The 26,780-nt window shown below is 36.9% G+C and overlaps 1 protein-coding gene across 1 annotated transcript in view; it reads right to left on the bottom strand.

The window, feature by feature from the left end:
* LOC115128132 (receptor-type tyrosine-protein phosphatase delta-like) overlaps positions 1–26,780 on the bottom strand; it is a 211,803-nt gene that overhangs the window by 111,126 nt on the left and 73,897 nt on the right. The window contains exon 28 of the mRNA XM_065004525.1: positions 24,093–24,268. Coding sequence (XP_064860597.1) covers positions 24,093–24,268 — 176 coding nt within the window. The remainder of the gene's footprint in view (positions 1–24,092; positions 24,269–26,780) is intronic.

Genomic DNA, 26,780 nt, shown 5'->3' with positions numbered 1-26,780 from the left:
GTCTAGTAGTCTAGTAGTCTAGTCTAGTAGTCTAACAGTCTAATAGTCTAGTAGTCTAACAGTCTAATAGTCTAGTAGTCTAGTAGTCTAACAGTCTAGTAGTCTAACAGTCTAGTAGTCACAATAGTCTAGTAGTCTAACAGTCTAGTAGTCTAAGTAGTCTGGTAGTCTAGTAGTCTAACGGTCTGGTCTAGTAGTCTAACAGTCTAGTAGTCTAGTAGTCTAATAGTCTAGTCTACGGTCTAGTCTAACAGTCTAGTAGTCTAACAGTCTAATAGTCTAGTAGTCTAACAGTCTAACAGTCTAGTAGTCTAACAGTCTAGTAGTCTAACAGTCAGTCTAGTCTAGTAGTCTAACAGTCTAACAGTCTAGTAGTCTAACAGTAGTCTAATAGTCTAGTAGTCTGTAGTCTAATAGTCTAACAGTCTAACAGTCTAATAGTCTAGTAGTCTAACAGTCTAATAGTCTAGTAGTCTAACAGTCTAAGTCTAACAGTCTAATAGTCTAGTAGTCTAATAGTCTAGTAGTCTAATAGTCTAGTAGTCTAACAGTCTAGTCTAGTAGTCTAACAGTCTAAGTCTAGTAGTCTAACAGTCTAATAGTCTAGTAGTCTAACAGTCTAATAGTCTAGTAGTCTAACAGTCTAACAGTCTAGTAGTCTAACAGTCTAACAGTCTAACAGTCTAGGTCTAGTCTAATAGTCTAGTCTAACAGTCTAATAGTCTAGTAGTCTAACAGTCTAACAGTCTAACGGTCTAATAGTCTAGTAGTCTAACAGTCTAGTAGTCTAAGTCTAACAGTCTAACAGTCTAGTAGTCTAACAGTCTAGTCTAATAGTCTAGTAGTCTAACAGTCTAGTAGTCACAACAGTCTAAAGTCTAACAGTCTAATAGTCTAGTAGTCTAACGGTCTAATAGTCTAGTAGTCTAACAGTCTAATAGTCTGGTAGTCTAACAGTCTAATAGTCTAGTCTAAAGTCAGTCTAACAGTCTAGTAGTCTAACAGTCTAATAGTCTAGTAGTCTAACAGTCTGGTCTAGTAGTCTAACAGTCTAGTAGTCTAACAGTCTAGTCTAGTAGTCTAATAGTCTGGTAGTCTAGTAGTCTAATAGTCTGGTAGTCTAACAGTCTAATAGTCTAGTAGTCTAACAGTCTAATAGTCTGGTAGTCTAGTGGTCTAACAGTCTAACGGTCTAGTAGTCTAACAGTCTAGTAGTCTAACAGTCTAACGGTCTAATGGTCTAGTAGTCTAACAGTCTAGTAGTCAGTCTAATAGTCTAGTAGTCTAACAGTCTAATAGTCTGGTAGTCTAACGGTCTAATAGTCTAACAGTAGTCTAACAGTCAGTCTAAAGTCTAACGGTCTGGTAGTCTAACGGTCTAGTAGTCTAATAGTCTAGTAGTCTAACAGTCTAATAGTCTAGTAGTCTAACGGTCTAATAGTCTAACAGTAGTCTAACAGTCTAATAGTCTAGTAGTCTAACAGTCTAGTAGTCTAGTAGTCTAACAGTCTGTAGTCTAGTAGTCTAACAGTCTAACGGTCTAGTAGTCTAAGTCTAGTAGTCTAACAGTCTAATAGTCTAGTAGTCTAACAGTCTAACAGTCTAGTAGTCTAGTAGTCTAACGGTCTAGTAGTCTAGTCTAGTAGTCTAACAGTCTAATAGTCTAGTAGTCTAACAGTCTAAGTCTAGTAGTCTAACAGTCTAAGTAGTCTAACAGTCTAGTAGTCTAACAGTCTAATAGTCTAGTAGTCTAACAGTCTAATAGTCTAGTAGTCTGGTAGTCTAACAGTCTAATAGTCTAGTAGTCTAACAGTCTAACAGTCTAGTCTAGTCTAACAACAGTCTAGTAGTCTAATAGTCTAGTAGTCTAACAGTCTAAGTAGTCTAGTCTAGTCTAACAGTCTAATAGTCTAGTAGTCTAACAGTCTAATAGTCTAGTAGTCTAGTCTAATACAGTCTAATAGTCTAGTAGTCTAGTAGTCTAGTAGTCTAGTAGTCAGTCTAACAGTCTAATAGTCTAGTAGTCTAACAGTCTAGTAGTCTAAGTAGTCTAACAGTCTAGTAGTCTAACAGTCTAATAGTCTAGTAGTCTAATAGTCTAGTAGTCTAACAGTCTAATAGTCTAGTAGTCTAACAGTCTAGTAGTCTAACAGTCTAGTCTAGTAGTCTAGTAGTCTAACGGTCTAAGTAGTCTAAAGTCTAACAGTCTAACAGTCTAACAGTCTAGTAGTCTAACAGTCTAATAGTCTAGTAGTCTAACAGTCTAAGTCAGTCTAGTAGTCTGTAGTCTAACAGTCTAGTGGTCTAGTAGTCTAACAGTCTAATAGTCTAAGTCAACAGTCTGGTCTAACAGTCTAATAGTCTAGTAGTCTAACAGTCTAGTCTAGTCTAACAGTCTAACAGTCTAATAGTCTAGTAGTCTAACAGTCTAACGGTCTAAGTCTAGTAGTCTAACAGTCTAATAGTCTAGTAGTCTAACAGTCTAATAGTCTAGTAGTCTAACAGTCTAATAGTCTAAGTAGTCTATAGTCTGGTAGTCTAACAGTCTAGTAGTCTAGTCTAGTCTAACAGTCTAATAGTCTAGTAGTCTAACAGTCTAATAGTCTAGTAGTCTAACAGTCTAATAGTCTGTGGTCTAACAGTCTAACAACAGTCTAGTAGTCTAACAGTCTAATAGTCTAGTAGTCTAACAGTCTAATAGTCTAGTAGTCACAACAGTCTAATAGTCTAGTAGTCTAACAGTCTAGTAGTCTAACAGTCTAGTAGTCTAACAGTCTAATAGTCTAGTAGTCTAACAGTCTAATAGTCTAGTAGTCTAACAGTCTAATAGTCTAGTAGTCTAACAGTCTAGTCTAGTAGTCTAACAGTCTAATAGTCTAACAGTAGTCTAACAGTCTAACAGTCTAGTAGTCTAACAGTCTAATAGTCTAGTAGTCTAACAGTCTAACAGTCTAGTAGTCTAACAGTCTAATAGTCTAGTAGTCACAACAGTCTAATAGTCTAACAGTCTAGTCTAGTAGTCTAACAGTCTAACAGTCTAGTAGTCTAGTAGTCTGGTAGTCTGGTAGTCTAACAGTCTAGTAGTCTAACAGTCTAGTAGTCTAACAGTCTAACGGTAGTCTGGTAGTCTAGTAGTCTAACAGTCTAATAGTCTAGTAGTCTAACAGTCTAATAGTCTAGTAGTCTAACAGTCTAATAGTCTAGTAGTCTAGTCTAAAGTCTAGTAGTCTAAACAAGTCTAGTAGTCTAACAGTCTAATAGTCTAACAGTCTAACAGTCTAATAGTCTAGTAGTCTAACAGTCTAACAGTCTAATAGTCTAGTAGTCTAACAGTCTAACAGTCTAGTAGTCTAACAGTCTAATAGTCTAGTAGTCTAACAGTCTAACAGTCTAGTAGTCTAACAGTCTAACAGTCTAGTAGTCTAACAGTCTAATAGTCTAGTAGTCTAACAGTCTAATAGTCTAGTAGTCTAACAGTCTAATAGTCTAGTAGTCTAACAGTCTAGTAGTCTGGTAGTCTAGTCTAACAGTCTAATAGTCTAGTAGTCAACGGTCTAATAGTCTAACAGTCTGGTCTAATAGTCTGTAGTCTAGTCTAATAGTCTAGTAGTCTAACAGTCTAGTAGTCTAGTAGTCTAACAGTCTAAAGTCTAGTAGTCTAACAGTCTAACAGTCTAGTAGTCTAACAGTCTAGTCTAAAGTCTAACAGTCTAGTAGTCTAACAGTCTAATAGTCTAGTAGTCACAACAGTCTAATAGTCTAGTAGTCTAACAGTCTAGTAGTCTAACGGTCTAGTAGTCTAACAGTCTAGTAGTCTAACAGTCTAATAGTCTAACAGTCTAACAGTCTAGTAGTCTAGTAGTCTAACAGTCTAATAGTCTAGTAGTCTAACAGTCTAATAGTCTAACGGTCTAATAGTCTAGTAGTCTAATAGTCTAGTAGTCTAACAGTCTAATAGTCAGTAGTCTAACAGTCTAATAGTCTAGTAGTCTGTAGTCTAACAGTCTAGTAGTCTAGTAGTCTAACAGTCTAACAGTCTAGTAGTCTAACGGTCTAATAGTCTAGTAGTCTAACAGTCTAATAGTCTAGTAGTCTAACAGTCTAATAGTCTAACAGTCTAACGGTCTAAGTAGTCTAGTAGTCTAACAGTCTAAGTCTAACAGTCTAGTAGTCTAACAGTCTAGTAACAGTCTAACAGTCTAGTCTAACAGTCTAATAGTCTAGTAGTCTAACAGTCTAATAGTCTAGTAGTCTAACAGTCTAATAGTCTAGTAGTCTAACAGTCTAGTAACAGTCTAGTAGTCTAACAGTCTACAGTCTAACAGTCTAATAGTCTAACAGTCTAGTAGTCTAGTAGTCTAACAGTCTAATAGTCTAGTAGTCTAACAGTCTAGTAGTCTAAGTCTAATAGTCTAGTAGTCTAGTAGTCTAGTAGTCTAACAGTCTAATAGTCTAGTAGTCTAACAGTCTAATAGTCTAGTAGTCTAACAGTCTAGTAGTCTAGTAGTCTAACAGTCTAGTAGTCTAACAGTCTAACAGTCTAGTAGTCTAACAGTCTAATAGTCTAACAGTCTAACAGTCTAATAGTCTAGTAGTCTAACAGTCTAGTAGTCTAGTAGTCTAACAGTCTAATAGTCTGGTAGTCTGGTGGTACAACGGTCAGTCTAATAGTCTAGTAGTCAACAGTCTAGTAGTCTCTAACAGTCTAATAGTCTAATAGTCTAACAGTCTAACAGTCTAATAGTCTAGTCTAGTCTCTAACAGTCTAATAGTCTAGTAGTCTAACGGTCTAACAGTCTGGTAGTCTAGTAGTCTAACAACGGTCTAACAGTCTAGTAGTCTAACAGTCTAATAGTAGTCTAACAGTCTAGTAGTCTAAGTAGTCTAGTAGTCTAACAGTCTAGTCTAGTAGTCTAACAGTCTAATAGTCTAGTAGTCTAACAGTCTAATAGTCTAGTAGTCTAACAGTCTAATAGTCTAGTAGTCTAGTCAACAGTCTAACAGTCTAGTAGTCTAACAGTCTAACAGTCTGGTAGTCTAGTAGTCTAACAGTCTAGTAGTCTAATAGTCTAATAGTCTAGTAGTCTAATAGTCTAGTAGTCTAACAGTCTAATAGTCTAACAGTCTGGTAGTCTAACAGTCTAGTAGTCTAACAGTCTAACGGTCTAGTAGTCTAGTAGTCTAACAGTCTGGTAGTCTAGTAGTCTAACAGTCTAAGTAGTCTAGTCTAACAGTCTAGTAGTCAGTCTAACAGTCTAACAGTCAGTCTAAGTCTAACAGTCTAACAGTCTAACAGTCTAATAGTCTAGTAGTCTAACAGTCTAATAGTCTAGTAGTCTAACAGTCTAATAGTCTAGTAGTCTAACAGTCTAATAGTCTAGTAGTCTAACAGTCTAATAGTCTGGTCTAGTCTAACAGTCTAGTAGTCTAGTAGTCTAACGGTCTAGTAGTCACAACAGTCTAATAGTCTGGTAGTCTAACGGTCTAACAGTCTAATAGTCTAGTAGTCTAACAGTCTAATAGTCTAGTAGTCTAACAGTCTAATAGTCTAACAGTCTAATAGTCTAGTAGTCTAACAGTCTAGTAGTCTAATAGTCTAGTAGTCTAACAGTCTAGTAGTCTAACAGTCTAGTAGTCTAACAGTCTAATAGTCTAGTAGTCTAACAGTCTAACAGTCTAACAGTCTAACAGTCTAGTAGTCTAGTCTAGTAGTCTAACAGTCTAGTAGTCTAACAGTCTGGTAGTCTAATAGTCTAAGTAGTCTAACAGTCTAATAGTCTAATAGTCTAACAGTCTAATAGTCTAGTAGTCTAACAGTCTAATAGTCTAACAGTCTAACAGTCTAGTAGTCTAACAGTCAACAGTCTAACAGTCTAATAGTCTAGTAGTCTAACAGTCTAATAGTCTAGTAGTCTAACAGTCTAGTAGTCTAGTCTAGTAGTCTAACAGTCTAACAGTCTAACAGTCTAACAGTCTAATAGTCTAGTAGTCTAACAGTCTAGTAGTCTGGTAGTCACAACAGTCTAATAGTCTAGTAGTCTAACAGTCTAATAGTCTAGTAGTCTAACAGTCTAATAGTCTAACAGTCTAGTAGTCTAACAGTCTAATAGTCTAGTAGTCTAACATAGTCTAGTAGTCTAACAGTCTAATAGTCTAGTAGTCTAACAGTCTAGTAGTCTAGTAGTCTAACAGTCTAGTAGTCTAGTAGTCTAACAGTCTAACAGTCTAATAGTCTAGTAGTCTAACAGTCTAAAGTCTAGTAGTCTAACAGTCTAGTAGTCTAGTAGTCTAACAGTCTAGTAGTCTAACAGTCTAGTCTAGTAGTCTAACAGTCTAATAGTCTAGTAGTCTAACAGTCTAATAGTCTAGTAGTCTAACAGTCTAATAGTCTAGTAGTCTAACAGTCTAATAGTCTAGTAGTCTAACAGTCTAGTAGTCTAACAGTCTAATAGTCTAGTAGTCTAACAGTCTAATAGTCTAGTAGTCTAGTAGTAACAGTCTAACAGTCTAATAGTCTAACAGTCTAACAGTCTAATAGTCTAGTAGTCTAACAGTCTAACAGTCTAATAGTCTAGTAGTCTAACAGTCTAATAGTCTAACAGTCTAACAGTCTAATAGTCTAGTAGTCTGGTAGTCTAGTCTAGTAGTCTAACAGTCTAATAGTCTAGTAGTCTAATAGTCTAGTAGTCTAGTAGTCTAACAGTCTAATAGTCTAGTAGTCTGGTAGTCTAACAGTCTAGTAGTCTAACAGTCTAATAGTCTAGTAGTCTAACAGTCTAATAGTCTAGTAGTCTAACAGTCTAGTAGTCTAATAGTCTAGTAGTCTAACAGTCTAATAGTCTAGTAGTCTACAACAGTCTAATAGTCTAGTAGTCTAACAGTCTAATAGTCTAGTAGTCTAACAGTCTAATAGTCTAGTAGTCTAACAGTCTAGTAGTCTAGTAGTCTAACAGTCTAATGGTCTAGTAGTCTAACAGTCTAGTAGTCTAGTAGTCTAACAGTCTAACAGTCTAGTCTAGTAGTCTAACAGTCTAATAGTCTAGTAGTCTAACAGTCTAGTAGTCTAGTAGTCTAGTAGTCTAACAGTCTAACAGTCTAACAGTCTAATAGTCTAACAGTCTAACAGTCTAATAGTCTAGTAGTCTAACAGTCTAACAGTCTAGTCTAACAGTCTAACAGTCTAATAGTCTAACAGTCTAGTAGTCTAGTAGTCTAACAGTCTAACAGTCTAGTAGTCTAACAGTAGTCTAACAGTCTAGTAGTCTAACAGTCTAACAGTCTAGTAGTCTAACAGTCTAATAGTCTAGTAGTCACAACAGTCTAACAGTCTAATAGTCTAACAGTCTAATAACAGTCTAGTAGTCTAACAGTCTAGTAGTCTAACAGTCTAGTAGTCTAACAGTCTAGTAGTCTAACAGTCTAATAGTCTAACAGTCTAACAGTCTAGTAGTCTAACAGTCTAATAGTCTAGTAGTCTAACAGTCTAATAGTCTAGTAGTCTAACAGTCTAATAGTCTAGTAGTCTAACAGTCTAGTAGTCTAGTAGTCTAACAGTCTAGTAGTCTAACAGTCTAGTAGTCTAACAGTCTAGTAGTCTAACAGTCTAGTAGTCTAACAGTCTAATAGTCTAACAGTCTAACAGTCTAGTAGTCTAACAGTCTAGTAGTCTAACAGTCTAATAGTCTAACAGTCTAGTAGTCTAACAGTCTAACAGTCTAATAGTCTAACAGTCTAATAGTCTAGTAGTCTAACAGTCTAATAGTCTAGTAGTCTAACAGTCTAGTCTAGTCTAGTAGTCTAACAGTCTAAGTAGTCTAGTAGTCTAACAGTCTAGTAGTCTAACAGTCTAAGTCTAGTAGTCTAACAGTCTAGTAGTCTAACAGTCTAACAGTCTAATAGTCTAACAGTCTAACAGTCTAATAGTCTAGTAGTCTAACAGTCTAATAGTCTAACAGTCTAGTAGTCTAACAGTCTAGTAGTCTAACAGTCTAACAGTCTAATAGTCTAACAGTCTAACAGTCTAACAGTCTAACAGTCTAACAGTCTAACAGTCTAACAGTCTAATAGTCTAGTAGTCTAACAGTCTAATAGTCTAGTAGTCTAACAGTCTAGTAGTCTGGTAGTCTAGTAGTCTAACAGTCTAATAGTCTAACAGTCTAGTAGTCTAACAGTCAGTCTAACAGTCTAGTAGTCTAACAGTCTAGTAGTCTAACAGTCTAACAGTCTAATAGTCTAACAGTCTAATAGTCTAACAGTCTAGTAGTCTAGTCAGTCTAACAGTCTAGTAGTCTAACAGTAGTCTAGTAGTCTAACAGTCTAACAGTCTAATAGTCTAACAGTCTAATAGTCTAGTAGTCTAACAGTCTAACAGTCTAGTAGTCTAACAGTCTAATAGTCTAACAGTCTAATAGTCTAGTAGTCTAACAGTCTAATAGTCTAGTAGTCTAACAGTCTAATAGTCTAGTAGTCTAACAGTCTAGTAGTCTAGTAGTCTAACAGTCAGTCTAACAGTCTAACAGTCTAGTAGTCTAGTAGTCTATAGTCTAAGTCTAACAGTCTAATAGTCTAGTAGTCTAACAGTCGGTCTAATAGTCTAGTAGTCTAACAGTCTAACAGTCTAATAGTCTAGTAGTCTAACAGTCTAATAGTCTAGTAGTCTAGTAGTCTAACAGTCTAACAGTAGTCTAGTAGTCTAATAGTCTAGTAGTCTAAAGTCTAGTCTAGTAGTCTAACAGTCTAACAGTCTAGTAGTCTAACAGTCTAATAGTCTAGTAGTCTAACAGTCTAACAGTCTAACAGTCTAATAGTCTAAGTCTAATAGTCTAGTAGTCTAGTCTAGTCTAGTAGTCTAACAGTCTAATAGTCTAGTAGTCTAACAGTCTAATAGTCTAGTAGTCTAACAGTCTAATAGTCTAGTAGTCTAACAGTCTAAGTAGTCTAACAGTCTAACGGTCTAACAGTCTAATAGTCTAACAGTCTAGTAGTCTAAGTCTAGTAGTCTCAGTCTAACAGTCTAGTAGTCTAACAGTCTAGTAGTCTAACAGTCTAATAGTCTAGTAGTCTAACAGTCTAGGTCTAACAGTCTAGTAGTCTAACAGTCTAATAACAGTCTAACAGTCTAGTAGTCTAACAGTCTAACAGTCTAATAGTCTAACAGTCTAGTCTAACGGTCTAACAGTCTAGTAGTCTAGTAGTCTAACAGTCTAATAGTCTAACAGTCTAATAGTCTAGTAGTCTAACAGTCTGGTAGTCTAGTAGTCTAAGTCAGTCTAATAGTCTAGTAGTCTAACAGTCTAATAGTCTAGTAGTCTAACAGTCTAGTCTAGTAGTCTAACAGTCTAGTAGTCTAGTAGTCTAACAGTCTAAGTAGTCTAAGTCAACAGTCTAACAGTCTAATAGTCTAACAGTCTAACAGTCTAATAGTCTAGTAGTCTAACAGTCTAGTAGTCTAAGTCAGTCTAATAGTCTAACAGTCTAACAGTCTAATAGTCTAGTAGTCTAACAGTCTAATAGTCTAGTAGTCTAACAGTCTAATAGTCTAGTAGTCTAACAGTCTAATAGTCTAGTAGTCTAACAGTCTAACAGTCTAATAGTCTAGTAGTCTAACAGTCTAACAGTCTAATAGTCTAATAGTCTAACAGTCTAATAGTCTAGTCTAACAGTCTAACAGTCTAAGTCTAACAGTCTAAAGTCTAGTAGTCTAATAGTCTAGTAGTCTAACAGTCTAACAGTCACAAGTAGTCTAGTCTAGTAGTCTAACAGTCTAATAGTCTAGTAGTCAACAGTCTAGTAGTCTAACAGTCTAACAGTCTAATAGTCTAAGTCAAGTCTAATAGTCTAGTAGTCTAACAGTCTAATAGTCTAGTAGTCTAACAGTCTAATAGTCTAGTAGTCTAACAGTCTAATAGTCTAGTAGTCTAACAGTCTAATAGTCTAGTAGTCTAACAGTCTAATAGTCTAGTAGTCTAACAGTCTAATAGTCTAGTAGTAACAGTCTAACAGTCTAGTAGTCTAACAGTCTAATGGTCTAGTAGTCTAACAGTCTAACAGTCTGGTAGTCTAACAGTCTAACAGTCTAGTAGTCTAACAGTCTAGTAGTCTAGTAGTCTAACAGTCTAGTAGTCTAGTCTAACAGTCTAACAGTCTAATAGTCTAATAGTCTAATAGTCTAACAGTCTAATAGTCTAATAGTCTAGTAGTCTAACAGTCTAGTAGTCTAGTAGTCTAACAGTCTAATAGTCTAGTAGTCTAACAGTCTAATAGTCTAGTAGTCTAACAGTCTAATAGTCTAGTAGTCTAACAGTCTAGTAGTCTAGTAGTCTAACAGTCTAACAGTCTAATCGTCTAACAGTCTAACAGTCTAATAGTCTAGTAGTCTAACAGTCTAGTAGTCTAACAGTCTAATAGTCTAGTAATCTAACAGTCTAATAGTCTAGTAGTCTAACAGTCTAACAGTCTAGTAGTCTAATAGTCTAGTAGTCTAACAGTCTAACAGTCTAACAGTCTAATAGTCTAGTAGTCTAACAGTCTAACAGTCTAATAGTCTAATAGTCTAACAGTCTAATAGTCTAGTAGTCTAACAGTCTAACAGTCTAATAGTCTAATAGTCTAGTAGTCTAATAGTCTAGTAGTCTAACAGTCTAACAGTCTAGTAGTCTAGTAGTCTAACAGTCTAATAGTCTAGTAGTCTAACAGTCTAACAGTCTAATAGTCTAGTAGTCTAACAGTCTAATAGTCTAGTAGTCTAACAGTCTAATAGTCTAGTAGTCTAACAGTCTAATAGTCTAGTAGTCTAACAGTCTAACAGTCTAACAGTCTAATAGTCTAACAGTCTAATAGTCTAGTAGTCTAACAGTCTAATAGTCTAGTAGTCTAACAATCTAATAGTCTAGTAGTCTAACAGTCTAGTAGTCTAGTAGTCTAACAGTCTAACAGTCTAATAGTCTAACAGTCTAATAGTCTAATAGTCTAGTAGTCTAACAGTCTAACAGTCTAGTAGTCTAACAGTCTAACAGTCTAATAGTCTAGTAGTCTAATAGTCTAGTAGTCTAACAGTCTAGTAGTCTAACAGTCTAACAGTCTAGTAGTCTAGTAGTCTAACAGTCTAACAGTCTAGTAGTCTAACAGTCTAACAGTCTAGTAGTCTAACAGTCTAATAGTCTAGTAGTCTAACAGTCTAGTAGTCTAACAGTCTAACAGTCTAGTAGTCTAACAGTCTAATAGTCTAACAGTCTAATAGTCTAACAGTCTAATAGTCTAATAGTCTAACAGTCTAATAGTCTAGTAGTCTAACAGTCTAATAGTCTAGTAGTCTAACAGTCTAATAGTCTAATAGTCTAACAGTCTAATAGTCTAGTAGTCTAACAGTCTAATAGTCTAGTAGTCTAACAGTCTAATAGTCTAGTAGTCTAACAGTCTAACAGTCTAACAGTCTAATCGTCTAACAGTCTAACAGTCTAGTAGTCTAACAGTCTAATAGTCTAGTAGTCTAACAGTCTAATAGTCTAGTAGTCTAACAGTCTAATAGTCTAATAGTCTAGTAGTCTAGTAGTCTAACAGTCTAACAGTCTAACAGTCTAATAGTCTAGTAGTCTAACAGTCTAATAGTCTAATAGTCTAGTAGTCTAACAGTCTAACAGTCTAATAGTCTAACAGTCTAATAGTCTAGTAGTCTAACAGTCTAATAGTCTAGTAGTCTAACAGTCTAATAGTCTAGTAGTCTAACAGTCTAGTAGTCTAGTAGTCTAACAGTCTAGTAGTCTAATAGTCTAGTAGTCTAACAGTCTAATAGTCTAGTAGTCTAACAGTCTAATAGTCTAGTAGTCTAACAGTCTAGTAGTCTAGTAGTCTAACAGTCTAGTAGTCTAATAGTCTAGTAGTCTAACAGTCTAATAGTCTAGTAGTCTAACAGTCTAATAGTCTAGTAGTCTAATAGTCTAGTAGTCTAACAGTCTAACAGTCTAGTAGTCTAACAGTCTAATAGTCTAGTAGTCTAACAGTCTAATAGTCTAGTAGTCTAACAGTCTAATAGTCTAGTAGTCTAACAGTCTAACAGTCTAGTAGTCTAACAGTCTAACAGTCTAGTAGTCTAGTAGTCTAACAGTCTAATAGTCTAGTAGTCTAACAGTCTAACAGTCTAATAGTCTAACAGTCTAATAGTCTAGTAGTCTAACAGTCTAATAGTCTAGTAGTCTAACAGTCTAATAGTCTAGTAGTCTAACAGTCTAACAGTCTAGTAAGTAGTCTAACAGTCTAACAGTCTAACAGTCTAACAGTCTAATCGTCTAACAGTCTAACAGTCTAATAGTCTAGTAGTCTAACAGTCTAATAGTCTAGTAATCTAACAGTCTAATAGTCTAGTAGTCTAACAGTCTAATAGTCTAGTAGTCTAACAGTCTAATAGTCTAGTAGTCTAATAGTCTAACAGTCTAACAGTCTAGTAGTCTAACAGTCTAACAGTCTAACAGTCTAATAGTCTAACAGTCTAGTAGTCTAACAGTCTAATAGTCTAACAGTCTAATAGTCTAGTAGTCTAACAGTCTAATAGTCTAACAGTCTAATAGTCTAACAGTCTAATAGTCTAACAGTCTAACAGTCTAGTAGTCTAGTAGTCTAACAGTCTAATAGTCTAGTAGTCTAACAGTCTAATAGTCTAGTAGTCTAACAGTCTAGTAGTCTAGTAGTCTAACAGTCTAACAGTCTAACAGTCTAATCGTCTAACAGTCTAACAGTCTAATAGTCTAGTAGTCTAACAGTCTAATAGTCTAGTAGTCTAACAGTCTAATAGTCTAGTAGTCTAACAGTCTAATAGTCTAGTAGTCTAACAGTCTAACAGTCTAGTAGTCTAACAGTCTAGTAGTCTAACAGTCTAACAGTCTAGTAGTCTAACAGTCTAGTAGTCTAACAGTCTAATAGTCTAGTAGTCTAACAGTCTAACAGTCTAATAGTCTAATAGTCTAACAGTCTAATAGTCTAGTAGTCTAACAGTCTAACAGTCTAACAGTCTAATAGTCTAGTAGTCTAACAGTCTAATAGTCTAATAGTCTAGTAGTCTAACAGTCTAACAGTCTAACAGTCTAGTAGTCTAACAGTCTAATAGTCTAGTAGTCTAACAGTCTAACAGTCTAACAGTCTAATAGTCTAGTAGTCTAATAGTCTAGTAGTCTAACAGTCTAGTAGTCTAACAGTCTAACAGTCTAATAGTCTAGTAGTCTAACAGTCTAATAGTCTAATAGTCTAACAGTCTAATAGTCTAGTAGTCTAACAGTCTAATAGTCTAGTAGTCTAACAGTCTAGTAGTCTAGTAGTCTAACAGTCTAACAGTCTAATAGTCTAGTAGTCTAACAGTCTAATAGTCTAGTAGTCTAACAGTCTAGTAGTCTAGTAGTCTAACAGTCTAACAGTCTAACAGTCTAACAGTCTAATAGTCTAGTAGTCTAACAGTCTAATAGTCTAGTAGTCTAACAGTCTAGTAGTCTAGTAGTCTAACAGTCTAATAGTCTAACAGTCTAGTAGTCTAACAGTCTAATAGTCTAACAGTCTAACAGTCTAATAGTCTAGTAGTCTAACAGTCTAACAGTCTAGTAGTCTAACAGTCTAACAGTCTAGTAGTCTAGTAGTCTAACAGTCTAATAGTCTAGTAGTCTAATAGTCTAACAGTCTAACAGTCTAACAGTCTAATAGTCTAGTAGTCTAACAGTCTAATAGTCTAGTAGTCTAACAGTCTAATAGTCTAGTAGTCTAACAGTCTAACAGTCTAGTAGTCTAGTAGTCTAACAGTCTAACAGTCTAACAGTCTAACAGTCTAACAGTCTAACAGTCTAACAGTCTAATAGTCTAGTAGTCTAACAGTCTAATAGTCTAGTAGTCTAACAGTCTAATAGTCTAGTAGTCTAACAGTCTAATAGTCTAGTAGTCTAACAGTCTAATAGTCTAGTAGTCTAATAGTCTAACAGTCTAACAGTCTAGTAGTCTAACAGTCTAACAGTCTAAACGTCTAACAGTCTAACAGTCTAATAGTCTAATAGTCTAACAGTCTAATAGTCTAGTAGTCTAACAGTCTAATAGTCTAACAGTCTAATAGTCTAACAGTCTAATAGTCTAACAGTCTAACAGTCTAGTAGTCTAGTAGTCTAACAGTCTAATAGTCTAGTAGTCTAACAGTCTAATAGTCTAGTAGTCTAACAGTCTAGTAGTCTAGTAGTCTAACAGTCTAACAGTCTAACAGTCTAACAGTCTAACAGTCTAATAGTCTAGTAGTCTAACAGTCTAATAGTCTAGTAGTCTAACAGTCTAATAGTCTAGTAATCTAACAGTCTAATAGTCTAGTAGTCTAACAGTCTAACAGTCTAGTAGTCTAATAGTCTAGTAGTCTAACAGTCTAACAGTCTAGTAGTCTAACAGTCTAGTAGTCTAACAGTCTAATAGTCTAGTAGTCTAACAGTCTAACAGTCTAATAGTCTAATAGTCTAACAGTCTAATAGTCTAGTAGTCTAACAGTCTAACAGTCTAACAGTCTAATAGTCAGTCTAATAGTCTAATAGTCTAGTAGTCTAACAGTCTAGTAGTCTAACAGTCTAATAGTCTAGTAGTCTAACAGTCTAATAGTCTAGTAGTCTAGTAGTCTAACAGTCTAACAGTCTAACAGTCTAATAGTCTAGTAGTCTAACAGTCTAATAGTCTAGTAGTCTAACAGTCTAGTAGTCTAACAGTCTAACAGTCTAATAGTCTAGTAGTCTAACAGTCTAATAGTCTAGTAGTCTAACAGTCTAATAGTCTAGTAGTCTAACAGTCTAATAGTCTAGTAGTCTAACAGTCTAGTAGTCTAGTAGTCTAACAGTCTAATAGTCTAGTAGTCTAACAGTCTAATAGTCTAGTAGTCTAACAGTCTAGTAGTCTAGTAGTCTAACAGTCTAACAGTCTAACAGTCTAACAGTCTAATAGTCTAGTAGTCTAACAGTCTAATAGTCTAGTAGTCTAACAGTCTAGTAGTCTAGTAGTCTAACAGTCTAATAGTCTAACAGTCTAATAGTCTAATAGTCTAACAGTCTAGTAGTCTAACAGTCTAATAGTCTAGTAGTCTAATAGTCTAATAGTCTAACAGTCTAATAGTCTAGTAGTCTAACAGTCTAATAGTCTAGTAGTCTAACAGTCTAGTAGTCAGTCTAACAGTCTAACAGTCTAATAGTCTAGTAGTCTAACAGTCTAATAGTCTAGTAGTCTAACAGTCTAGTAGTCTAGTAGTCTAACAGTCTAACAGTCTAACAGTCTAATAGTCTAGTAGTCTAACAGTCTAATAGTCTAGTAGTCTAACAGTCTAGTAGTCTAGTAGTCTAACAGTCTAACAGTCTAATAGTCTAACAGTCTAATAGTCTAATAGTCTAACAGTCTAGTAGTCTAACAGTCTAATAGTCTAGTAGTCTAATAGTCTAATAGTCTAATAGTCTAGTAGTCTAACAGTCTAATAGTCTAACAGTCTAATAGTCTAGTAGTCTAACAGTCTAATAGTCTAACAGTCTAACAGTCTAATCGTCTAACAGTCTAACAGTCTAGTAGTCTAACAGTCTAATAGTCTAGTAGTCTAACAGTCTAATAGTCTAGTAGTCTAACAGTCTAGTAGTCTAACAGTCTAGTAGTCTAGTAGTCTAACAGTCTAACAGTCTAATAGTCTAATAGTCTAGTAGTCTAACAGTCTAATAGTCTAGTAGTCTAACAGTCTAATAGTCTAGTAGTCTAACAGTCTAATAGTCTAACAGTCTAATAGTCTAACAGTCTAATAGTCTAGTAGTCTAACAGTCTAATAGTCTAGTAGTCTAACAGTCTAATAGTCTAGTAGTCTAACAGTCTAATAGTCTAGTAGTCTAACAGTCTAGTAGTCTAGTAGTCTAACAGTCTAACAGTCTAATAGTCTAGTAGTCTAACAGTCTAATAGTCTAGTAGTCTAACAGTCTAATAGTCTAGTAGTCTAACAGTCTAATAGTCTAGTAGTCTAACAGTCTAGTAGTCTAACAGTCTAACAGTCTAACAGTCTAATAGTCTAACAGTCTAGTAGTCTAACAGTCTAATAGTCTAATAGTCTAACAGTCTAACAGTCTAATAGTCTAACAGTCTAATAGTCTAGTAGTCTAACAGTCTAATAGTCTAGTAGTCTAACAGTCTAACAGTCTAGTAGTCTAGTAGTCTAACAGTCTAGTAGTCTAACAGTCTAATAGTCTAGTAGTCTAACAGTCTAATAGTCTAGCAGTCTAACAGTCTAACAGTCTAATAGTCTAACAGTCTAATAATCTAACAGTCTAACAGTCTAGTAGTCTAACAGTCTAATAGTCTAACAGTCTAATAGTCTAACAGTCTAATAGTCTAACAGTCTAACAGTCTAATAGTCTAATAGTCTAACAGTCTAATAGTCTAGTAGTCTAACAGTCTAATAGTCTAGTAGTCTAACAGTCTAGTAGTCTAGTAGTCTAACAGTCTAGTAGTCTAACAGTCTAGTAGTCTAACAGTCTAGTAGTCTAACAGTCTAGTAGTCTAACAGTCTAACAGTCTAATAGTCTAGTAGTCTAACAGTCTAGTAGTCTAACAGTCTAATAGTCTAACAGTCTAACAGTCTAACAGTCTAACAGTCTAACAGTCTAACAGTCTAATAGTCTAGTAGTCTAACAGTCTAACAGTCTAGTAGTCTAACAGTCTAATAGTCTAGTAGTCTAACAGTCTAATAGTCTAGTAGTCTAACAGTCTAGTAGTCTAACAGTCTAGTAGTCTAGTAGTCTAACAGTCTAGTAGTCTAACAGTCTAACAGTCTAATAGTCTAACAGTCTAACAGTCTAACAGTCTAGTAGTCTAACAGTCTAATAGTCTAACAGTCTAATAGTCTAACAGTCTAGTAGTCTAACAGTCTAACAGTCTAACAGTCTAATAGTCTAACAGTCTAGTAGTCTAACAGTCTAACAGTCTAATAGTCTAACAGTCTAAGTAGTCTAATAGTCTAACAGTCTAATAGTCTAGTAGTCTAGTAGTCTAACAGTCTAACAGTCTAATAGTCTAACAGTCTAGTAGTCTAACAGTCTAGTAGTCTAATAGTCTAACAGTCTAATAGTCTAACAGTCTAATAGTCTAACAGTCTAACAGTCTAATAGTCTAACAGTCTAATAGTCTAACAGTCTAGTAGTCTAACAGTCTAGTAGTCTAACAGTCTAGTAGTCTAACAGTCTAGTAGTCTAACAGTCTAATAGTCTAATAGTCTAACAGTCTAGTAGTCTAACAGTCTAATAGTCTAACAGTATAATAGTCTAACAGTCTAGTAGTCTAATAGTCTAACAGTCTAGTAGTCTAACAGTCTAATAGTCTAACAGTCTAATAGTCTAGTAGTCTAACAGTCTAATAGTCTAGTAGTCTAACAGTCTAATAGTCTAGTAGTCTAACAGTCTAGTAGTCTAACAGTCTAACAGTCTAATCGTCTAACAGTCTAACAGTCTAATAGTCTAGTAGTCTAACAGTCTAATAGTCTAGTAGTCTAACAGTCTAACAGTCTAGTAGTCTAACAGTCTAATAGTCTAGTAGTCTAACAGTCTAACAGTCTAACAGTCTAGTAGTCTAGTAGTCTAACAGTCTAGTAGTCTAACAGTCTAATAGTCTAGTAGTCTAACAGTCTAATAGTCTAGCAGTCTAATAGTCTAACAGTCTAATAGTCTAACAGTCTAACAGTCTAAGAGTCTAGTAGTCTAACAGTCTAATAGTCTAACAGTCTAATAGTCTAACAGTCTAGTAGTCTAATAGTCTAACAGTCTAATAGTCTAACAGTCTAATAGTCTAACAGTCTAATAGTCTAGTAGTCTAACAGTCTAATAGTCTAGTAGTCTAACAGTCTAATAGTCTAGTAGTCTAACAGTCTAGTAGTCTAACAGTCTAGTAGTCTAGTAGTCTAACAGTCTAGTAGTCTAACAGTCTAACAGTCTAATAGTCTAGTAGTCTAACAGTCTAATAGTCTAGTAGTCTAACAGTCTAATAGTCTAGTAGTCTAACAGTCTAGTAGTCTATCAGTCTAATAGTCTAGTAGTCTAACAGGCTAATAGTCTAGTAGTCTAACAGTCTAATAGTCTAGTAGTCTAACAGTCTAGTAGTCTAATAGTCTAGTAGTCTAACAGTCTAACAGTCTAACAGTCTAGTAGTCTAACAGTCTAATAGTCTAACAGTCTAATAGTCTAACAGTCTAATAGTCTAACAGTCTAGTAGTCTAACAGTCTAACAGTCTAACAGTCTAACAGTCTAGTAGTCTAACAGTCTAACAGTCTAACAGTCTAATAGTCTAACAGTATAATAGTCTAACAGTCTAGTAGTCTAACAGTCTAATAGTCTAACAGTCTAATAGTCTAATAGTCTAACAGTCTAGTAGTCTAACAGTCTAACAGTGTAACAGTAACAGTCTAACAGTCTAACAGTCTAATCCTACTGCAGCTCCTTAATGTACTATTAGCTATGTAATAAACAGTAGCTACCTAACATGGATGACTAGTGGCTACAGTCTAGATTAAACAGACAACAAACGTTTTGGGTCAGTTTCATTTCTTTTCAGCCAATTCTGGACAGGACCTGAAATCCCAAAATGGAGACTTGAGAATAAATAACAAATCGAATTGATAATAAATGGTCCTAAATCTTCTTCTTGAAGAGGAAACGGACTGAACTGAAATGGAAGTCGACCCCGACCTTGAAGAGGAAATGGACTGAACTGAAATGGAAGTCGACCCCAAGCTTGAACGAGATCCAAAGAACACAACACACAACAACATGCAACGTGAACTAACGGACAACGTGAACTAACGGACAACGTGAACTAACGTACAACGTGAACTAACGGACAACGTGAACTAACGGACAACGTGAACTAACGGACAACGTGAACTAACGGACAACGTGAACTAACGGACAACGTGAACTAACGGACAACGTGAACTAACGGACAACGTGCATTTAGTTGAGTCTCCAAAAGTGTTTTTTTTAGAGGAGCATTTCAGTCATTCTCAGTGTGTTTTAAAAACCAGACAGAAAATAATATATTGTGTGATCAGAAAACCACGTGAGCAGAGGTTGCAGAAATGAAGTAAGAGAGTAAAGGGAGAGGGAAGGAGAGAGGGATAGGGGGAGGGTAAAGGAGGGAGGGAAGGAGAGAGGGATGTCTTGCCTTGGAGAAGAAATAAGAGGGCATCTGAAACAGACACACAGAGAGAGAGAGAGAGAGAGTTGAAAAAGAGTCACGGCAGCAGCTACCACACAGCACTACAGTACATTACTACCACAGTATTAGTACTGCTATTAAAATGGTACTATATAGTACATGGTAATACTACAATATTAGTATTATTGTTAGTATTAGCATGGTACTACCAGAGCCATATATTTAGTCATACATATCCATATATTTATCCATGTATAACCATATATTTATCCATATGTAACTATATATTGATCCATATATAACCATATACAACCATATATTTATCCATGTATAACCATATACAACCATATATTTATCCATATATATCCATATATTTATCCATACATATCCATATATTTATCCATATATAACTATATATTTATCCATATGTAACCATATATTTATCCATTTATAACTATATAACCATATATTTATCCATATATAACCATATATTTATCCATATATGACCATATATTTATCCATTTATAACTATATAGCCATATATTTATCCATATATGACCATATATTTATCCATTTGTAACCATATAATTATCCATATATAACCATATATTTATCCATATGTAACCATATATTTATCCATATATATCCATATATTTATCCATATATAACCATATATTTATCAATTTATAACTATATACAGGTATATAACCATATATTGATCCATATATAACCATATATTTATCCATATATAACCATATATTTATCAATTTATAACTATATACAGGTATATAACCATATATTTATCCATATATTTATCCATTTATAACTATATAACCATATATTGATCCATATATAACCATATATTTATCCATATATAACCATATATTTATCCATATATAACCATATTTATCCATATATTTACCATATATATTATCCATATATAACCATATATTGATCCATATATAACCATATATTGATCCATATATATTGACCATATATTTATCCATATATAACCATATATTTATCCATATATAACATATATTGATCCATATATAACCATATTTATCCATATTTAACATATATATATTATCCATATGTAACCATATATTGATCCATATATAACCATATATTTATCCATATACAGCCATCCATATAACCATATATTTATCCATATACAACCATATATTTATCCATATACTTCAACCATGACAGACAAAATGATTTATCCATATTTGATCACCTACAAACAGTGCAAGGGCTCTCACAGACAGTGTACCTATGATAGTCAGCCACTCATATTTTTAAGTGCAAGCTGACTAAATCTTTTGCCCCACTGTATAACCATATATTGATCCATAAAAGATATATTTATAAATATATATGTATTTGACAGACAAATCTATATAAAACATGAAAATCACATTATAGGATTTTTCTGGATGTATTTAAATGATTAACTATAAGTATTTGGTCACCTACAAACAAGCAAGATTTCTGGATCTACAGACAGTGTAAACTACCTAAACTATTAGTATTACAGGCCATGGTACATCTCATCTTATAGTCTGGGTACTACATGATAATTCTACTAGTCATGAAACTACACAGTACATGGTAGTACTACTAGTCATGGTACTACATAGTACATGGTAGTACTACTAGTCATGGTACTACATAGTACATGTTAGTACTACTAGTCATGGTACTACATAGTACATGGTAGTACTACTAGTCATGGTACTACATAGTACATGTTAGTTACTACTAGTCATGGTACTACATAGTACATTTGATTTATTTTACCTTTATTTAACCAGGCAAGTCAATTAAGAACACATTTTTATTTTCAATACTACTAGTCATGGTTAACTGCCTGTTAGTACACAGATTTGTACCTTGTACTACTAGTCATGGTACTACATAGTACATGTTAGTACTACTAGTCATGGTACTACATAGTACATGTTAGTACTACTAGTCATGGTACTACATAGTACATGTTAGTACTACGAGTCATGGTACTACATAGTACATGTTAGTACTACGAGTCATGGTACTACATAGTACATGTTAGTTCTACTAGTCATGGTACTACATAGTACATGTTAGTTCTACTAGTCATGGTACTACATAGTACATGGTAGTACTACTTGTCATGGTACTACATAGTACATGGTAGTACTACTAGTCATGGTACTACATAGCCACATGTACATGGATATATAGTCATGGTACTACATAGTAGTACTACTCAGTCATGGTACTACATAGCACATGTTAGTTCTACTAGTCATGGTACTACATAGTACATGTTAGTACTACTAGTCATGGTACTACATAGTACATGTTAGTACTACTAGTCATGGTACTACATAGTACATGTTAGTACTACTAGTCATGGTACTACATAGTACATGTTAGTACTACTGAGTCATGGTACTACATAGTACATGTTAGTACTACTAGTCATGGTACTACATAGTACATGTTAGTACTACGAGTCATGGTACTACATAGTACATGTTAGTACTACGAGTCATGGTACTACATAGTACAAGACAGTACTACAGTATAAGGTGACAGCACCATGTTAGAAACACGTCTGAGGGAGAAAATACATGATTATTTGAAGTCCTAATAGGAGAGTCACACTGCTGTATACACACATAATATACAACAAGGTTCACCAACTGGCCCCCTGCATGTTATTTGGACACACCAAGTTTTCTAAGCCAAAAAAACATTATAGATATTTATTTATTTATTCTTAGAATGTCATCATGTCGGTTTTAAAAATGTAAACAACATTTGAAATGATTCAGTTTAAAGCCTTATTATTATACTGTATCTGTTTGGACTTGTTGTGGTCATTTTTACAGTCTACAAAATGATTAGGCAGTTATGTTCCCTGTTCCCCATTGGCCGTCCACACCAGAAGACATTCTATCTCCATCCCCATTGGCCGTCCACACCAGAAGACATTCTATCTCCATCCCCATTGGCCATCCACACCAGAAGACATTCTATCTCCATCCCCATTGGCCATCCACACCAGAAGACATTCTATCTCCATCCCCATTGGCCGTCCACACCAGAAGACATTCTATCTCCATCCCCATTGGCCGTCCACACCAGAAGACATTCTATCTCCATCCCCATTGGTACACACCAGCACAAGTTAGTTCTACCTCCATCCCCATTGGCCATCCACACCAGAAGACATTTATCTCCATCCCCATTACATAGTCCACACCAGAAGACATTCTACCTCCATCCCCATTGGCCATCCACACCAGAAGATGTTAGTACCTCCATCCCCATGGTACATCCACATAGAAGACATGTTAGTACTACTATCCCCATGGTACTACACCAGAAGTACATTCTACCTCCATCCCCATTGGCCGTTCACCAGAAGTATTCTACCTCCATCCCCATTGGTTAGTCCACACCAGAAGACATTCTACCTCCATCCCCATTGGCCATCCACATGAAGACATTCTACCTCCATCCCCATTGGTCATCCACACAGAAGACATTCTACCTCCATCCCCATTGGCCATCCACATGTTAGTATTCTACTAGTCATGGTATCCACACCAGATAGACATTTAGTACTCCATCCCCATTGGCCATCCACATAGAAGACATTCTACCTCCATCCCCATTGGCCATCCACACCAGAAGACATTCTACCTCCATCCCCATTGGCCATCCACACCAGAAGACATTCTACCTCCATCCCCATTGGCCATCCACACCAGAAGACATTCTACCTCCATCCCCATTGGCCATCCACACCAGAAGACATGTTAGTACCTCCATCCCCATTGGCCATCCACACAGAAGACATTCTACCTCCATCCCCATTGGCCATCCACACCAGAAGACATTCTACCTCCATCGAGTCATGGTGGCCATCCACACCAGAAGACATTCTACCTCCATCCCCAGTGGCCAGGTGACAGAAGACATTCTACCTCCATCCCCATTGAGGGAGAAAATCCACACAGAAGACATTTTATCTCCATCCCCATTGGGAGAGTCCACACTGAAGACATTCTACCTCCATCCCCATTGGCCATCCACACCAGAAGACATTCTACCTCCATCCCCATTGGCCATCCACACCAGAAGACATTCTACCTCCATCCCCATTGGCCGTCCACACCAAAAAACATTCTACCTCCATCCCCATTTTACCAGAATTTATTCATCCCCATTGTCATCCATGAAGACATTCTACCTCCATCCCCATTAAAAATCCACACCAGAAGACATTCTACCTCCATCCCCATTGGCCATCCACACCAGAAGACATTATACCTCCATCCCCATTGGCCATCCACACCAGAAGACATTCTACCTCCATCCCCATTGGCCATCCACACCAGAAACATTCTCCTCCATCCCCATTGGCCATCCACACCAGAAGACATTCTACCTCCATCCCCATTGGCCATCCACACCAGAAGACATTCTACCTCCATCCCCATTGGCCATCCACACCAGAAGACATTCTACCTCCATCCCCATTGGCCATCCACACCAGAAGACATTCTACCTCCATCCCCATTGGCCATCCACACCAGAAGACATTCTACCTCCATCCCCATTGGCCATCCACACCAGAAGACATTCTACCTCCATCCCCATTGGCCATCCACACCAGAAGACATTCTACCTCCATCCCCATTGGCCATCCACACCAGAAGACATTCTATCTCCATCCCCATTGGCCGTCAACTGATCCTTCCTCCAAATCATTCCAATGATCTGACACTAACTGCTCTGGATAAATGTGTCTGTTAAAAAATCACTAACATGTAAAAAAAAATGTAATTTCTATCAATCAATCAATCAATCTATTGATTTGTAACTGTCCTCTTCACTGTATTAAACAAGGATTCTCAGTCCTTACCCGAGACTTCTCCTCTAGCTTGGTCATCATGACGATGTTGGCCGTGTGCTGTTCCCAAACCAGTCTCCAGAAGTCACAGAAGGTCTCGGGGAGAGAGCCCTGCGTCGCGATGTAGGCGTTTTGACGACGGTAGCCATCAATGTAGTTGGCATTGATGTAGTCGCTGCCTGGGATACCTGGAGGAGGGGAGAGAGAGGGAGGGAGGGAGAGGGAGGGAGAGAGAGGGAGGGAGAGGGGAGGAGGAGAGGGAGGGAGAGGGAGGGAGAGGGAGGGAGGGAGAGAGGGAGGGAGAGAGAGGGAAAGAGAGAGAGGGAGAGAGGGAAAGAGAGGGGAGGGAGAGGGGAGGGAGAGAGAGGGAGAAAGAGGGGAGGGAGAGGGAGGGAGAGAGGGAGAAAGAGGGGAGGGAGAGAGAGGGAGGGAGAGAGAGGGGAAAGAGGGGAGGGAGAGGGGAGGGAGGAGAGGGAGGGAGAGGGGAGGGAGAGAGGGAGGAGAGGGAGGGAGGAGAGGGAGGGAGAGGGGAGGGAGAGAGAGGGAAAGAGAGAGAGGGAGGGAGAGGGGGGGAGAGAGGGGAAAGGAGAGAGCGGAGGGAGGGAGGGAGAGAGAGGGAGGGAGGAGAGGGAGGAGAGAGGGGAGGGAGAGGGAGAGGGAGAAATAAGGGAGGGAGAGAGAGGGAAAGAGAGAGAAGTGGGGGGAGGGAGAGAGAGGGAGGGAGAGGGAAGGGAGAGAGAGGGAGGGAGAGAGAAGTGGAGGGAGGGAGAGATACATTTGTAATGTCCTTATGGTTTTCACACTTCTGTGTGTAACGTTTACTGTTAATTCTTTCAGAAAATCAGATCAGCCATCCCTTAGGGATTATCAAAGTGTCAATCAATCAACCAATCAATCAACCAATCAATCAATCAACCAATCAATCAATCAATCAACCAGTCAATCAATCAATCAACCAATCAATCAATCAATCAATCAACCAATCAATCAATCAATCAATCTGCATGTACAGTCGATGTGTTGGTTAGTGGATGTGTGTCAACTATCTCAGCTGATAACCAGTTTGTATGGGAGGGGATTGTGTTAACTTCTTATGGCTGCAGGGGCAGAATTGAGTAGCTTGGATGAAAGGTGCCCAGATGTGCCCAGAGTAAACGGCCTGCTCCTCAGTCCCAGTTGCTAATATATGCATATTATTATTAGTATTGGATCAGAAACACTCTGAAGTTTCTAAAACTGTTTGAATGATGTCTGTGAGTAAAACAGAACTTATATGGCAGGCAAAAACCTGAGAAGAAATCCAAACAGGAAGTGAGAAATCTGAGGTTGGTCGATTTTCAACCCAGCTCCTATTGAATTCACAGTGGGATATGGATGAAGTTGCACTTCCTTGGGCTTCCACTAGATGTCAATCGTCTTTAGAAACTTAAATGAGGCTTCTACTGTGTTGTGGGGCTGAATAAGAGCTGAATGAGTCAGGTTACTGGCAGAGAGCAATTTCCTGGTCACGCGCATTTCACATGATAGCGACCTGCGTTCCAAGGCTTTTCTACAGACAATGGGATTCTCCGGTTGGAACGTTATTGAAGATTTATGATAAAAACATTCTAAAGATTGATTCTATAGTTAGTTTGAAATGTTTCTACGACCTGTATTATAACTTTTGGAAGTTTTCGTCCGACGTTCGGCTGGACCTACAAAAGCGTTTGGATTTGTGTACTTAAACGCCCTAACAAAAGTAGCTACTTGGACATAAATAATAGACATTATCGAACATTTATTGTGGAACTAGGATTCCTGGGAGTGCATTATCATGAAGATCATCAAAGGTAAGTGATTCATTTGATCTCTATTTGTGCTTTTTGTGACTCCTCTCTTTTGCTGGAAAAATGGCTGTGTTTTTCTGTGAGTTGGTGGTGACCTAACATAATCGTTTGTGGTGTTTTCGCTCTAAAGCCTATTTGAAATCGGACACTGTGGTGGGATTAACAACAAGATTACCTTTAAAAACGGTATAAAATAGATGTATGTTTGAGGAATTTTAATGATGAGATTTCTGTTGTTTTCAATTTGGCGCTCTGCACTTTCACTGGCTGTTGACATATCGATCCAGCCCTAAGAATGTTTAACTATCACAGCTGATAACCAGTTTGTATGGGAGGGGATTGTGTCAACTATCTCAGCTGATAACCAGTTTGTATGGGAGGGGATTGTGTTACTATCTCAGCTGATAACCAGTTTGTATGGGACGGGATTGTGTCAACTATCTCAGCTGATAACCAGTTTGTATGGGAGGGGATTGTGTCAACTATCTCAGCTGATAACCAGTTTGTATGGGAGGGGATTGTGTCAACTATCTCAGCTGATAACCAGTTTGTATGGGAGGGGATTGAGTCAACTATCTCAGCTGATAACCAGTTTGTATGGGAGGGGATTGTGTCAACTATCTCAGCTGATAACCAGTTTGTATGGGAGGGGATTGAGTCAACTATCTCAGCTGATAACCAGTTTGTATGGGACGGGATTGAGTCAACTATCTCAGCTGATACCAAGCTTGTATGGGAGGGGATTGAGTCAACTATCTCAGCTGATAACCAGTTTGTATGGGAGGGGATTGAGTCAACTATCTCAGCTGATAACCAGTTTGTATGGGAGGGGATTGAGTCAACTATCTCAGCTGATACCAAGCTTGTATGAGAG

This window comes from Oncorhynchus nerka, linkage group LG18, assembly GCF_034236695.1.
Source record: "Oncorhynchus nerka isolate Pitt River linkage group LG18, Oner_Uvic_2.0, whole genome shotgun sequence".
Lineage (NCBI taxonomy): Eukaryota > Metazoa > Chordata > Actinopteri > Salmoniformes > Salmonidae > Oncorhynchus > Oncorhynchus nerka.
Note: the sequence above shows the minus strand (reverse complement) of the source record. Positions and strands in the feature narration are given on the sequence as shown.